This window comes from Bos taurus, chromosome 2, assembly GCF_002263795.3.
Source record: "Bos taurus isolate L1 Dominette 01449 registration number 42190680 breed Hereford chromosome 2, ARS-UCD2.0, whole genome shotgun sequence".
Classification (NCBI taxonomy): domain Eukaryota; kingdom Metazoa; phylum Chordata; class Mammalia; order Artiodactyla; family Bovidae; genus Bos; species Bos taurus.
In genome coordinates this window covers 91,612,802-91,625,442 of record NC_037329.1, presented here as the reverse complement: position 1 = coordinate 91,625,442, position 12,641 = coordinate 91,612,802, and the positions used below count along the sequence as shown (strand labels likewise).

Genomic DNA, 12,641 nt, shown 5'->3' with positions numbered 1-12,641 from the left:
ACTGTATCTCCCCAACATTCATAAGAAATCCTAACCTCCAACGTGATGGTATAAGGATGTGGGACTTTTGGGAGGTGTTCCACACAATGGGATCTACTCAGTCACAAAAAGGAACAAAATTTTGGCATTTGCAGCAACATGGATGGACTTAGAGGGCATTGTACTAAAGCGAAGTAAGTCAGAGAAAGACAAATACTGTATGATATCACTTGCATGTGGAATCTAAAAATACAACAAATTAGTGGATATCGCAGAAAAGAAGCAGATTCATAGATACAGAGGACAAACTAGTGGCTATCAGGAGCGGGTACAATCTGGGGAGTGGGGGGTATAAACACTGGGTGAAAGATAGGCCCAAAAATTATATTTAAAAAATTTGTTAAAAGGCATTGCCAAAACAAACAAAAACAAAACCCCCAGAGAGCTCGCTCTCTTTTTCTGCCATGTAAGGATACGATAGGTTTCCTAGGGTGGCTCGGGAGTAAAGAATCTGCCTCCCAGTGCAGGAGACATGGGTCAGGCCCCCTGGAGAAGGAAATGGTAACCTACTCCAGTACTGCCTGGAAAATGCCATGGACAGAGGAGCCTGGCAGCCTATAGGCCATGGGGCTGCAGAAGAATCACCTGTGACTCTGCAACTAAACACCAACAAGGATACACGACGGCAGCCTCCAACCTGAAGAGGGGTCTCACCGGACCCAGCCACGCTGGCACACTGATCTCTGGCTTTCGGCCTCAGAACTGTAAGCAATAAATCTCTACAGTTTATAAGCTATCCAGCCTATGGTACTTTGTTATAGCAGCCCAAACTAAGGCACTTACCAAAGTAGGTTAACGAACACAGATGTACAAGTACAAATATACACATATATTCTTCTTTACCACCAAAGTGCTTCATATTTATATTGAAGGCAAAAACTGGTAAAACTTGTGATTAACCCTAGTTGTTTCAATGCCTTGCTTGATGATGACAAGATGAATGATAAACTAATACTCTTTTTTCTTTGGCTGGATTAGATTAAGAAACAATAAGAACCACATAGGATTCAGTTATGTCCTGATTAAAGTGTTCCTTTCATTAACTTGTTTCTGAAATAATCCCATTAGAAAACAATTACTGTGCTTTGAGAACTTGGTACTGCATATCAGGGGTTCCATGTTTTCATTCCTGTGTTACAATGCCATTTCAAACTCAAACCAAATATAGTAGCAGTGCTGTTAGACTTAACGTTGCACAGAAAACCTCACTGAATTTACATTCACAGGAATCCTTGCCTGTCAGCTCACTTCCTCAGAGGCACAAAGCCATGTCAAGCCTCCAGCTGCAAAAAATATGCTCATAAAACACAAACCTGGGATCATTTTGTTAAAGCAGGTAATTAGCTACTTGAGAAAACACAACAAATTTTCTCATTCTAAATATAAAAAACAAGGACCATTTTAAGACAAGTGGGAATAATATGAGACTTACATAATCACCTAAAGCAGATAAAATGAAAGTGCATCTCACAGCCTCAGAATACTGGCTTACAAAGCATTAAGTCTTGCAAAAAGGGTTTCAAAGAACATAATTTAATTAAAAACTTTTTTAGTTTAGAAAAAAGCACTAACTATTCAACTAACAAAGTTGTAGTCATCCCCTTTAAACAAATACCAAATCCCTGGAGAAGAAAGGCAGAATTTATCAAGAGAAGTGCATAAAAACTAACTAAATTGCCTCACACATTATGCTGAAGGCTCAAAAATCTCAATTCACTATATTTCCCATGAGTGTGAAAAATACTTTCATTAACACTCATTCCTTAGAGTCAGTTATTTTTCTACTTTAACATATACTTTCAAAATATATGCAAAATCAGATTTACAAAGAAGTGTTAAAATACATATTTAAAATACATTTAAACACATACTTAAATAAGCTTCAAATAAATTCCACCAAGAGGGTTCTGATGGGACCAGTATATTGGTATGTACATTTACATAGCATGAAATACCCCTATATATACTTTCTGAATATCATGTATACTTGGTCCCAAGCTGTAATAATGAAGCATCTCCCAGTTCCATTATGGAATCAGCCCATTCTGGATTGACACCATTCTTTTAAAACGCTATGTAAGGGTAAAGAAGGGCATAAACACCATAAGCAATAACTGTCTAGACTTCCAAAAGGGTCAGGGAGACAGCTTATCTTTAGCAGAACTATGAAACAGGCGTATGAAAAATTTAAATGATTTAAAAATGAAATATGCATTTAGGTACAAAATAGCATCTGTACAAATATGGGTTTGGAACACGATTTAAAAGTAGAACGTAAGAAAAGACAGGCGTATCTGCCAAAACGGAGTTCAAAATGAGTTAAAAAGAATGGCACACCCCAAATCATTAAGTCTGATCAAAGACAGCAGTGAGAGACACACACCTGTGTAACTGAGGCACTCTGCCATACATCTGAAACCAATCCGACACTGTATATCAACTACACTTCAAGAAAACAAAATTTTAAAAGACAAAATAACCCAAAGAATTTTAAATTAATTAAATTTTAATTATAGGTTTTAATTTGGTCAAACATTATAAAAAGAGCAACTACTCTTATTTAAGACTCATTAAAAATACACATGCATATTTCTCAAAATAATCTAGTAAAATTTCTTTTAAAAACATGTCTATTTAAGTGTCACTAGCTCAGTTGTGTCTCTTTGTGACCCTATGGTCTGTAAACTGCCAGGCTCCTCTGTGCACTGATTAGACTATAAATGTGGAATTTAATTTACAAAAGGGACCCAAAACAATGAGAGGATCTGAATAACAAGGGATTCATTCCACATTCAACAAGTAGTTAGCAAGCACTATTCCCAGGATGAAACAGATGAAAAACTGTTTACAGCTTTTTACATTATGAAGGGGGCACCCTCCTTCCCACCCCCTACCCTTGGGAGGGTAAGAGAAAGATTTTTTTTAATCTTAAGGTAGGTAGGATAGTACAATGGAAATAACAGGGAACTTAAGAGTCAGATGACCTAAATTCAAATCCTAACTTGACTACTATCTTAGTCTGTTTCCTCACCTGTAAAATACAGATGAAAATGATCACATGATTATAAGAATCAAATGAGGTTAAAAAAACAAAAAAAGTATTCTGTAAGCTCCGCTTATGTAAAAGGAGGATCAAATTTGTTCTGCAAGATTCCAAAGGATATAACAAGGTTTCACCAAAACACAGATTTTAGCTCCATACAATTCAGGGCTTATCCAAAATGGAATAACACTAGAGGTGATCACACATGGGCTTACTGGCCTCTTGGCAAAAATCCAGAAAAACACACCAAGTTCACATAGCATGTCCACAGCAGTCATAGAGAATAATATTTGCTCTTACCCTCTCTGGGGAAGAAGCAAAACAAATGACTGTTAAGTATTAAATATGTGCTATTTTAGTTCCTCTGTACACATGACGCAACTGCAAGATGACTGTTATATCCGGATCAATCTGTTCAAGTCGCAGTTGTTCCATCAGAGGTTTGGTAGCAGAACTGAAGAAGACAGTGTAACTGCCCACCACAAAGCAGTTTCAATAATATTTTCCTTTTCTTTTGCTACTTATAAACTCTGCTCATGTATGCTCAAATTTCATTAATTGCTATTCATACAGCAAGGATATCTGACTAAATAAGAAGGAAACACTGTTCACCACAGTATTAATTTAAAAAACAAATAATCACTAGCACATTCAAAAACATTCTATTCAGATAAGTTAAGTTCTACAACTCTATATGGAAACCATATGTTGATTTTTCAAAAGAACTGGAAGGTACAATATCGGCAACCTGTATTCATTCTTCCACTCATGCAACAAATAGTATTATTCACCTACTATACACTAGTCATTTGCAATTAAAGGTTTTTTCCTCAGTAACTGAAGAATTTTAAATTAGATACATTCCACAGACTGCAAAAGAAAGTCTAACCTGGGTTCTGGCTATAAAAAGGTCCTCCGTTCATCTGACTCTGAAGGCTTGTTTGTGAAGTGATGGAAGGAGGGCGTCTATAGGGCAAGGAGCCCCCTATTGTTGGGGGTGTATGGCGAGCGGCAGGTCTATTCATGCTGTAGAACTGAACAGGATGACCTGGAAAAGAGACAGAACATACACTTGTCATTAAAATTATCTCAGACAATAAAACACTTTAGGCACAATGCCTGTATCTCACCAAGATTATTAAACAATAAAAATATTTAGTTAATTTAACTGCCATCTGACAAATATTAATGCAAAGTGACAGTTACTGCTCAGCTGACAGTATATCAAAGTGCAAAAAACAGCAAAGTAGGTAAATAAAATTATAGTTAAGTTTGGAAAAGCTATATCTAAATACATTACTAATCAATATTGTGAGTTTATTAAATTAGTAATTTGACAGGGTTTTACAATCATCACAATTAAAATTTATGGCTCACTTCCTCCACAAACACCAGCAATTAAACACCGAAAACCAAGCTCAAAAAAGTAAGAATAACATTTAGGAAAGCAAAAGAAAATATGTTTGACACACAGTCTTATTCCAAAATAACAATAATAGTAAATTTAAAATAGCAAAGCAATTTATTTAAAGGAAATCATAAAATATTTCAGCAAAAAGTCAAGTGACATAATTCTGAAGTCAAGAATTCTGAATCACATATCTCAATCAAAAATATCCTTCTCTAAAGTTATTTTGTCTTAAAATTAGAGTTTAGAAAACTTAGTTATGAAAAAAAGCTAAGATACAAAAATTGTATCAAATATATCTAATTTTAGTATCATCCTGGAACTTGTTCATATTTATCAGCAATTTCACTACATTTTGCTCAGAGTACTTCAACTAATGCAAACAGAAGACACTCTTTTCTAATCCATCCAACCGTCTAACGCAATCAAGTTCTTAAATTTTATCTTGATTCCACTCCAACTTAAAATCATTAGTTAAGGGCCTACTGTATAGACAGATCAAGCACTGGAGCACCCATGAGAGAGCAGGTCAAGAGAAGAGAAGAAGGGAGAGGAGGAGAGAGAAGAATGAGGGAAAGAGGAGGAGGCCAGAGAAAGGTGAGGGAATGAAAGGTGGAAGGATGGGGAAAAGGAAAGAAGACATGAGGGAAGGAGGCAGGGGAAGAGGTGGTAGAGAAAAATCCGACAATTCACCTTTTCCATGACTGTCAAATGGTTTTACATGCCTAAAACTGATCTACAGGAGCTATAAAATTGATCAAACTTGGATTCATATGGATACTCATATAAAGAATGTTATAAAAGCACTCAAGACCTGCTACAGCATTTACTCTTCATATATATGACAGTATCAAAACCTAAAACTCAATTCTGTTGTATAAAAATCTTGAGTAGTCAAGCTTAAACATAATCCACTGTCAAGTTTACATAGCCATGGTAAAAGTGTAAAAGCATGTAAACTAATAAACTACTATAAGAAGGTATATTCTGTCATTTGAATCACCAGATACACAACACTGACATTTTAGGAATCAATCTGTAATATCTTAAAGCTAGAATCACTGAGTTAAAAACTCTAAAAACACCATTATGAATTTTATATAGTTAGATCCAGCCTAAAATTTCCCATGTTATAAGCCTTCAGTGATCCAAAGACATTACATAATAGAGATTCTATTCAAACCATTAACAAGGGTATTTATTCTGCTTTGAGTTGAAAAACAAAACTATAGTTTACCACAGCCCTAACTATAAAAACCTAAAACTAAAAACTTCTAGAAGAAAATAAGACAAAGCTCTTTTTGACCTTATGTAAAGAGTTTGTAAACACAACATCAAAAAGCACAATACACAAAAGGAAAAAACAGCAACGACTGGGCTTAATCCAAATAAAGAACTTCTGCTCTTTAAAAGACACCATTAAGAGAATGAAAAGGTAAGTCACAAAATGGAAGAAAATATTTGCGAATCACAAAATTAATCAGACATATTCAGAATATATAAGAATTTATGAGAAAACAAACAAACCAATTACAAAGGTGTGGGGGGGAAGCAAAAACATTTGAACAGGTATTTTGCCAAAAAAGATAAACAGATGGCAAATGGGCACATGAAAAGATGTTCTACATCATCATTCACTGGGGAAATGTCCATCAAAACCACACGACAAACTATTAAACACCTATCAGCATGGCTGAATTTAAAAAAAGAAAAAAAAAATATATATATATATATACGTAAAGACAATTACACAGCCAGCCAGGCTCTTCTGTCCATGGAGTTCTCCAGGCAAGAATACTGGAGTAAGTAGCCATTCCCTTCTCAGGGGATCTTCCTGACCCAGGGACTGAACTCAGGGCTCCTGCACTACAGGCAGATTCTTTACTGTCTGAGCCACCAGGGAGGCCCTTACGGCAGTACCCTGTACTAACACGTATGCAGAGTGACTGGAAGTCTTACGCACTGCTGGTGGACGTGCAAAACTATACAGTCACTTTGGAAAACAGCTATCCAGTTTTTATCAAGTTAAGCATTCATTTACCATACAACCCAGTAATCCTACTCCCTAAGTTATTTACCCAAATGAAATGAAAGCCTGTGCTCACACAAAAGTCTGTGTGCGAATATATTTGGCAGTTTTATTCATAATCACCCAAAACTGTAAATAACCCAAATGTCCCTCAATTTGGATTGAGGAAAAGGGTAAACAAACTGGTAAATCCATTCAACAGAACACTACTAAGTAATAAAAAAAGGAATGAAATAACAAAACATGTAATAATGGATAAATCTCAAATGCACTGTGCCAAAAAGCCAGATTCAAAAGAGTACATTATGTATGCTTCCATTTGTGATATTACTACAAAGGCAAAACTTTAGAGGGGGAAAAAAAAAAACAGATACAGAGCTTGCCAGGGGCAAAGAGTGAAATGAGTAAAATGGAAGGACCGAGTACAAAGGGGGCGTGGAGGAATCTGGGGACGTCAGGGCTGGTGTGCACCTTCACTGCAGCTGTGCTTGTATCACTGCATGCATCTGTCAAAACTCTAACAAGTCACTAGAAAGGGTGAATTTCACTGTATATAAATCAGATCTTAATAAAGAGAAAAAAGTATCTGGAGATTCAAAAACAGTACATTACAGAGACTATATAAATTGTTATTAAGGCATTAATTATGCTTTTTGTTTTAAAAAAAAAAAACTTATTGTTCACTCATACAACAGATATTGACTCAGTGCTGACTAGGAACCAGCACCTGTTATTAAATTATAATGCTGACTCTAGGTGGAGATGAATCTGTACTTTGTAGGCCTACAGCGGATTTCAAGATGTATTCCTTACTCCACTGATGTACGAGCGTAACAGGACTTTTACATTTAACTAGCTGTAGTGGCCTAACAGAGCTGTATGTAGAGCAAAAGGACAGGTCAGGTTTAAATACCCCCAGTACAGAATGCTTTTCTTAAAAAGTGTTGGTACAGAAACTAAGCCATAATACACCATCCAAAATGCGTGAATTAAAATGAATTTTTAAAAATGTCTTCTAAAACATTAAACACCTAGATACAGTAGCAGCACACACATACATTCTATGAAGTACTTTACTAACTGGGCTTCCCAAGTGCTTCAGTGGTAAAGAATCCACCTGCCAATGCAGGAGGATGTGGGTTCAATCCCTGCTTCAGGAAGACCCCCTTGGAGAAGGAAATGGCAGCCCACTCCAGTATTCTTGAATGGGAAACCCCATGGACAGAGGAGCCTGGCAGGCTACAGTCCACGCAAGAGAGTCAGACACAATCCACACAAGAAAGTCAGACACAACTGAACTACTAATCACAAGCACATCAGAAAAATGAGAAACTTTACTCTGATTTCCTCAGGAAATTCTACTCTTCGGTCACGGGCCATTTTCTAGTTAGTACATTATTCTGCAGATTTTTTTTTTATACAAAACACAGACAAAAAACATGAAGCCAGAGTTCCAAGACGAGCCAGAGCCAGACGACTGAATCGGCCTGCGAGGAATAAGCCAATACTCACCTGTAGGGGGAGTGGAAGAAACAACAGGGGGAGTTGGAGAAGTGAAGCCATCAGCAAGGGTCTGGGCACCCCCAGCGGCAGCATCTGGGGCAGTGGAAGAAGGGACAGTTGCAGGAACAAGAGGGGTGGGGGCAGATGCAGAAGTAGCAGGAAGGGGTGGAGTACCAGCAGAGCCAGCGGGGGCTGAGGGGAGAGAGGAGTGAGAGGCAGCATTAGTGAGGCAGTTCCATCAGGCAGGACTAGAACAGGCACCGGAGAACTCAGTGTTAGATACTCAGTGCTGATCAACGCCAAAGAATAGAAGAGAGTGTTAAAAAAAAAAAAGAATGAAGCTTATGTTAAAGGATTATGAGGTTTACAGCAAGTAATTCAAGATGCTAAGGATAACGTCCAGACTTTTAAAAGCATTCCTTTTTACCTGATAGCCAACACACTGGAAGAAAAGCCCCCTTTATGTTGTTGCTTTTAACATAACATTCTGTAAATAGTATACAAAGCTAAACATAACACAGTAGAAAACAATAGTATTCCCTTCTGAATCATACAAACCAGAAAATAAAGATTTCAGACATAAATATCTTACCAGGTAAAAAGAATTGAGAGAAATACAAACCTCTTTTTCATGATTTTTTTAAAAGATGTTATCTCTTTGTTATTATAAGTAAATTAAATATGTAATTTTCCATCCTTATGTCTTGTGTGTCAGGTTTTTAAAACTAAGTTTCATGTCCTCAGATGAAACAAGTACATTTTTCTGTGCATTTCAGCAACTCAAGTTCCAAGAGTCCACTAGATTGAACTGTTGAAATTATATCTGCCCAATCCTGTTACCGATACGATTCCTTACACCGAGACTGCACTGTGTCCAAAGGCGTGCACTGTTATAACACCAGCTGGAGTTAAACATGTCACTCGTTCCAAGGTGCAACCTCTAAGTGCCAACCAAGACACAGCACCAAAGACATAACTCCAAATCACAGAGAAGTATCTGAACATAAACTGACAAATAATTTGGTTAAAAATAGCAGAATGCAGAAAGATTTCTCAACATTTACAGAGTCTTCAAGAGAAAAAAAATCCTGATTATGAAGAAAGCTCAGTGTAATTAAATTAGAAACTGAAAGGACAAACTCAGAAAGGACAGATGAAGATGAAGCACAATTCATGTTTTACCTGGAAAAACACTGGGAGGAGAGGGAGTAGGAACAGCGATGGGAACCCCCACACTCCCACTTCCACTGTTCTCCCGACTGCTGCTCCGACTACTTGGGTGGCTTCCTCCACTACTCCCGCTGCTGCTACAGAAATAAGAGCCACCAAAACATGAGCATCTATGCACAGGAAGACATCACCAGCATTTTCCAGAATGTTCTGAAATGAATATAGCTACTAGATGGTAAATCAAAAGCCCTCCATTTCAGAGATGAATTTCTTTATAAAGCAAGGGAAAAAACTTGAGTTCAAGAAACTTGTTTTGGCCACCTTTTAATAAACGTATATTAAAGAAATTGAGAAAAACAAAACTTCTCCATAAATGTAAGGGACAAATGATGGGGCTCAACACATGAAAATAATATTACTTTCTTTTATTCCAGTTTAATGGCTGTCTGAAGAAATAGCTTTTATAACAATTTTCCTAAACAAATTATTTGTCCAATTTTACTTGTAATGATATCATGACATATTATGCCATATTAATGTTTTATTGCATATGGTTTTTCATCTGTAAAGTACCACCAAAAAACAACGTGAAATTCCCCGTATCTGGTCAGTGATTTTCTTTTTCAGGTCAACTATAACTATCAGTCTTGCAGAAGAGTTTGCACTTTGAGATGTCTGTCCTTTTTCAACTTCCTGGCTGCTCAAAGTTGCATCAGAACATGAGGAGAGAGAGGTGGAATCAGATGAGGTTTGGGGGAGTAGTGTGAGGAAAAGAACTTAGTGCTTGGAAAATGAGAGAGATTTAGCTGAAGTTATCTGAACAAATAATGGTGCTATGACCATCCCATTTTGCACTGAGGTAGAGAAAATACCTGTAAGTTCGATTTCTTTGATTCACAGAAGCTGTCCTCACAGGGCTCTGCTGCGAGGGAGCCATATTACGGGTTGGGCTAGGTACGTAATCATTTGGTACCACTGGAGGACGCACTGGCTCCAGTGTGCGATAGGGGGAGTGCCGCCTACAAAAAGAAGAGCGTATGTATCGTGTGATTAGCAAGTCTCGGCACAATAAATTCAGAGTTGCCAGTAGTGAAATACAATCTGTACTCAGAGGTAGTAAAATGTGTTTTAATAAAACCCAGCTACCAATTTCCATCTTCCCTTAAGTATCACTTCTCCACCATCAGGGCTTTGATGCATACTGGTTTTTTTTTTTAGTCTTTGACCTCATTTCCCTACACTAATTTTGTTCATTCATTCTGAGAGCATGAAGTTTCTCCCCCAGGTAAGCCAGTGTTTCCCAGACTCTCTTCTTAGATGAGTTCAAATTAGTTTAGTGTCACATTAAATTCTCCCAACTGCACTTCATAAATGCACTAATTATCTTCCTCACCCCTCTCTCCCTAACCAAAAATAATCAAAGATAGGGTAAATAAATCTACAGAGTCTGGCTCTACAACCCCCACATTGATGATCAACAGCAACCATTAACAATTCATTTCTCTTTCTATGCAATAAGTACATAGAAGTAAAACTACATCCACACACAGAAATACATAATTTAATCTCCTCTCCTTCCATTCTCACTTCACATCCTCCTTAACCTTTCACCATGACCACTCTTACCTCTTACCCTGCTCAGAGTTCAACATTTAAAAGGGAGAGAAGAAAAAAAACAGATCACCTAAGTCTATCTTATTTACTTTGAAGTACAGAACAGTCTGCATTTCATTAGCATACTTCTCTTTTTCTCAAACTTTCTTCTTAAAAGAATGACAAGATCAGGAAAGGGAATACAGGAAGCAGGATGCACACTGGTACACCAGGAATCATTAATTCTCATCTCTAAGTTTCCATCATGATGGCAATGATTAATACTCAGCTGATGTGAAATTGATATTATGTAGATAAGATTCTGATCTTTAATTGGATCTCAAGATATGAAAATTAAAGAGCTTTTTTCCCCTAAAATGATGATGCTGACCTGACTTCTATATTTCTCAATAATTCACGTCCTCAAAAGCTCCCAAGGTTCCTTTAAATATTATTCTCTCTCATCCACTCAAGTTTCGGCTCATTGATTCTGGATGAGATTACTCTGCAAAGACTCTGTCTACTCTACTACTCTCAAAATCCTCTTGCATAAACAAATATACATGTTATTAAAAAAGTAAATAAGGGGCACTAGATAAGATATTGGGTCAAAAAAAGAAAGGAATGTCAGGGCCTTGAATTTAAAACACTATAAAGAAGTTTAGGCATCTCTGAAATTATGTACATATAAAACACCATAAAATAGGAAACTGATGGATTTCCAAACAATTTTCCCCAGACAATAAAAATGCTGTGTCACCCAAGAAAACAGAACAAAAACCTTTGCCGACTAAGAACTACACAGTGAAGTGAAAGTTGCTCAGTTGTGTCCGACTCTTTGCGACCCCATGGACGATATATATAGACCATGGAATTCTCCAGGCCAGAATACTTGGGAGTGGGTAGCCTTTCCCTTCTCCAGGGGATATTCCCAACCCAGGGAATGAACCCAGGTCTCTCTCATTGCAGGCGGATTCTTTACCAGCTGAGCCACCAGGGAAGCCTATACAGTGAAGACAATGATAAAAAAAAAAAAGGTAAAAAACTAGGGAGAGAGGACAAAATATGGTGCCTGAACCAAGACTGTGAAGAAGTCAGGCTTTGACCATCAAGTGGCTAGTGATGCTCGGCCACTCTGGCCTGCAGGAATCCTGCAGAGCCCTTGCTAATATACAAGGAAGACAAATATTAGTGTACAAGTACATCTTTAAAATTTGGGAGCAATGGAAATTTTTACTTAACTAGGATTATCTTGCTAACAATCTGGATTCAAAACCTAATAAAATCCATTAGAAACTACACATGACAGAAATATAGACATTTCACAGGAAAATAAAATACTCCCTCTTGACCTGATCTCTACTCTTACCCTGTACAATTATGACATACCTGACATCTACATCCTACTCTGAAGCTTAAATCTTATTTAAGCTAGTAGAGCTTTTCCTTTCTAACCTAAGCAGAATTTTTTTTGTCCTCCCCAAATAAAACCACCCTATTTCTGGCTGGAAATCTGATTTTATTCTTTTGTTTTCCACTGCCCTAACTTTAATTCCTCCTCCATTATCTTTCTTTGACTGATTAGGTTGCTGGGTTTTTTGGTCTGGTTTTCTTGTTTGCTTTTTGGTGAGGGGGCCAAAAACCAAGATTTCCAATTAAAAACTTTTAAGCATATATCACAAAGCCAATGGTAATAAAGGCATTTTGTCTTTGTCTTATACATTTTTTAAAAAAATCCAATTCATGGTACAGTGACCCTGAAAAGTTGACAGAGGACAAATATTACCCCCTTTTACAGATGAAAAAACTGAATTGCTAAGTGGCTTACTATGCAAGACCACACATCAGGAGCAGAG

General features: G+C 37.1%; 1 protein-coding gene across 20 annotated transcripts in view; it reads right to left on the bottom strand.

Moving 5' to 3' along the window:
• Positions 1-12,641, bottom strand: part of ABI2 (abl interactor 2) — a 101,705-nt gene that overhangs the window by 21,246 nt on the left and 67,818 nt on the right. For 6 of the 20 annotated variants that reach the window (XM_010802184.4, XM_059875819.1, XM_010802185.4 and 3 more), the window contains 4 exons: positions 10,065-10,211; positions 9,205-9,329; positions 8,032-8,214; positions 3,972-4,130 (listed from right to left, as the gene is read on the bottom strand). In XM_010802184.4, coding sequence (XP_010800486.1) covers positions 3,972-4,130; positions 8,032-8,214; positions 9,205-9,329; positions 10,065-10,211 — 614 coding nt within the window. 20 annotated transcript variants of the gene reach the window in all.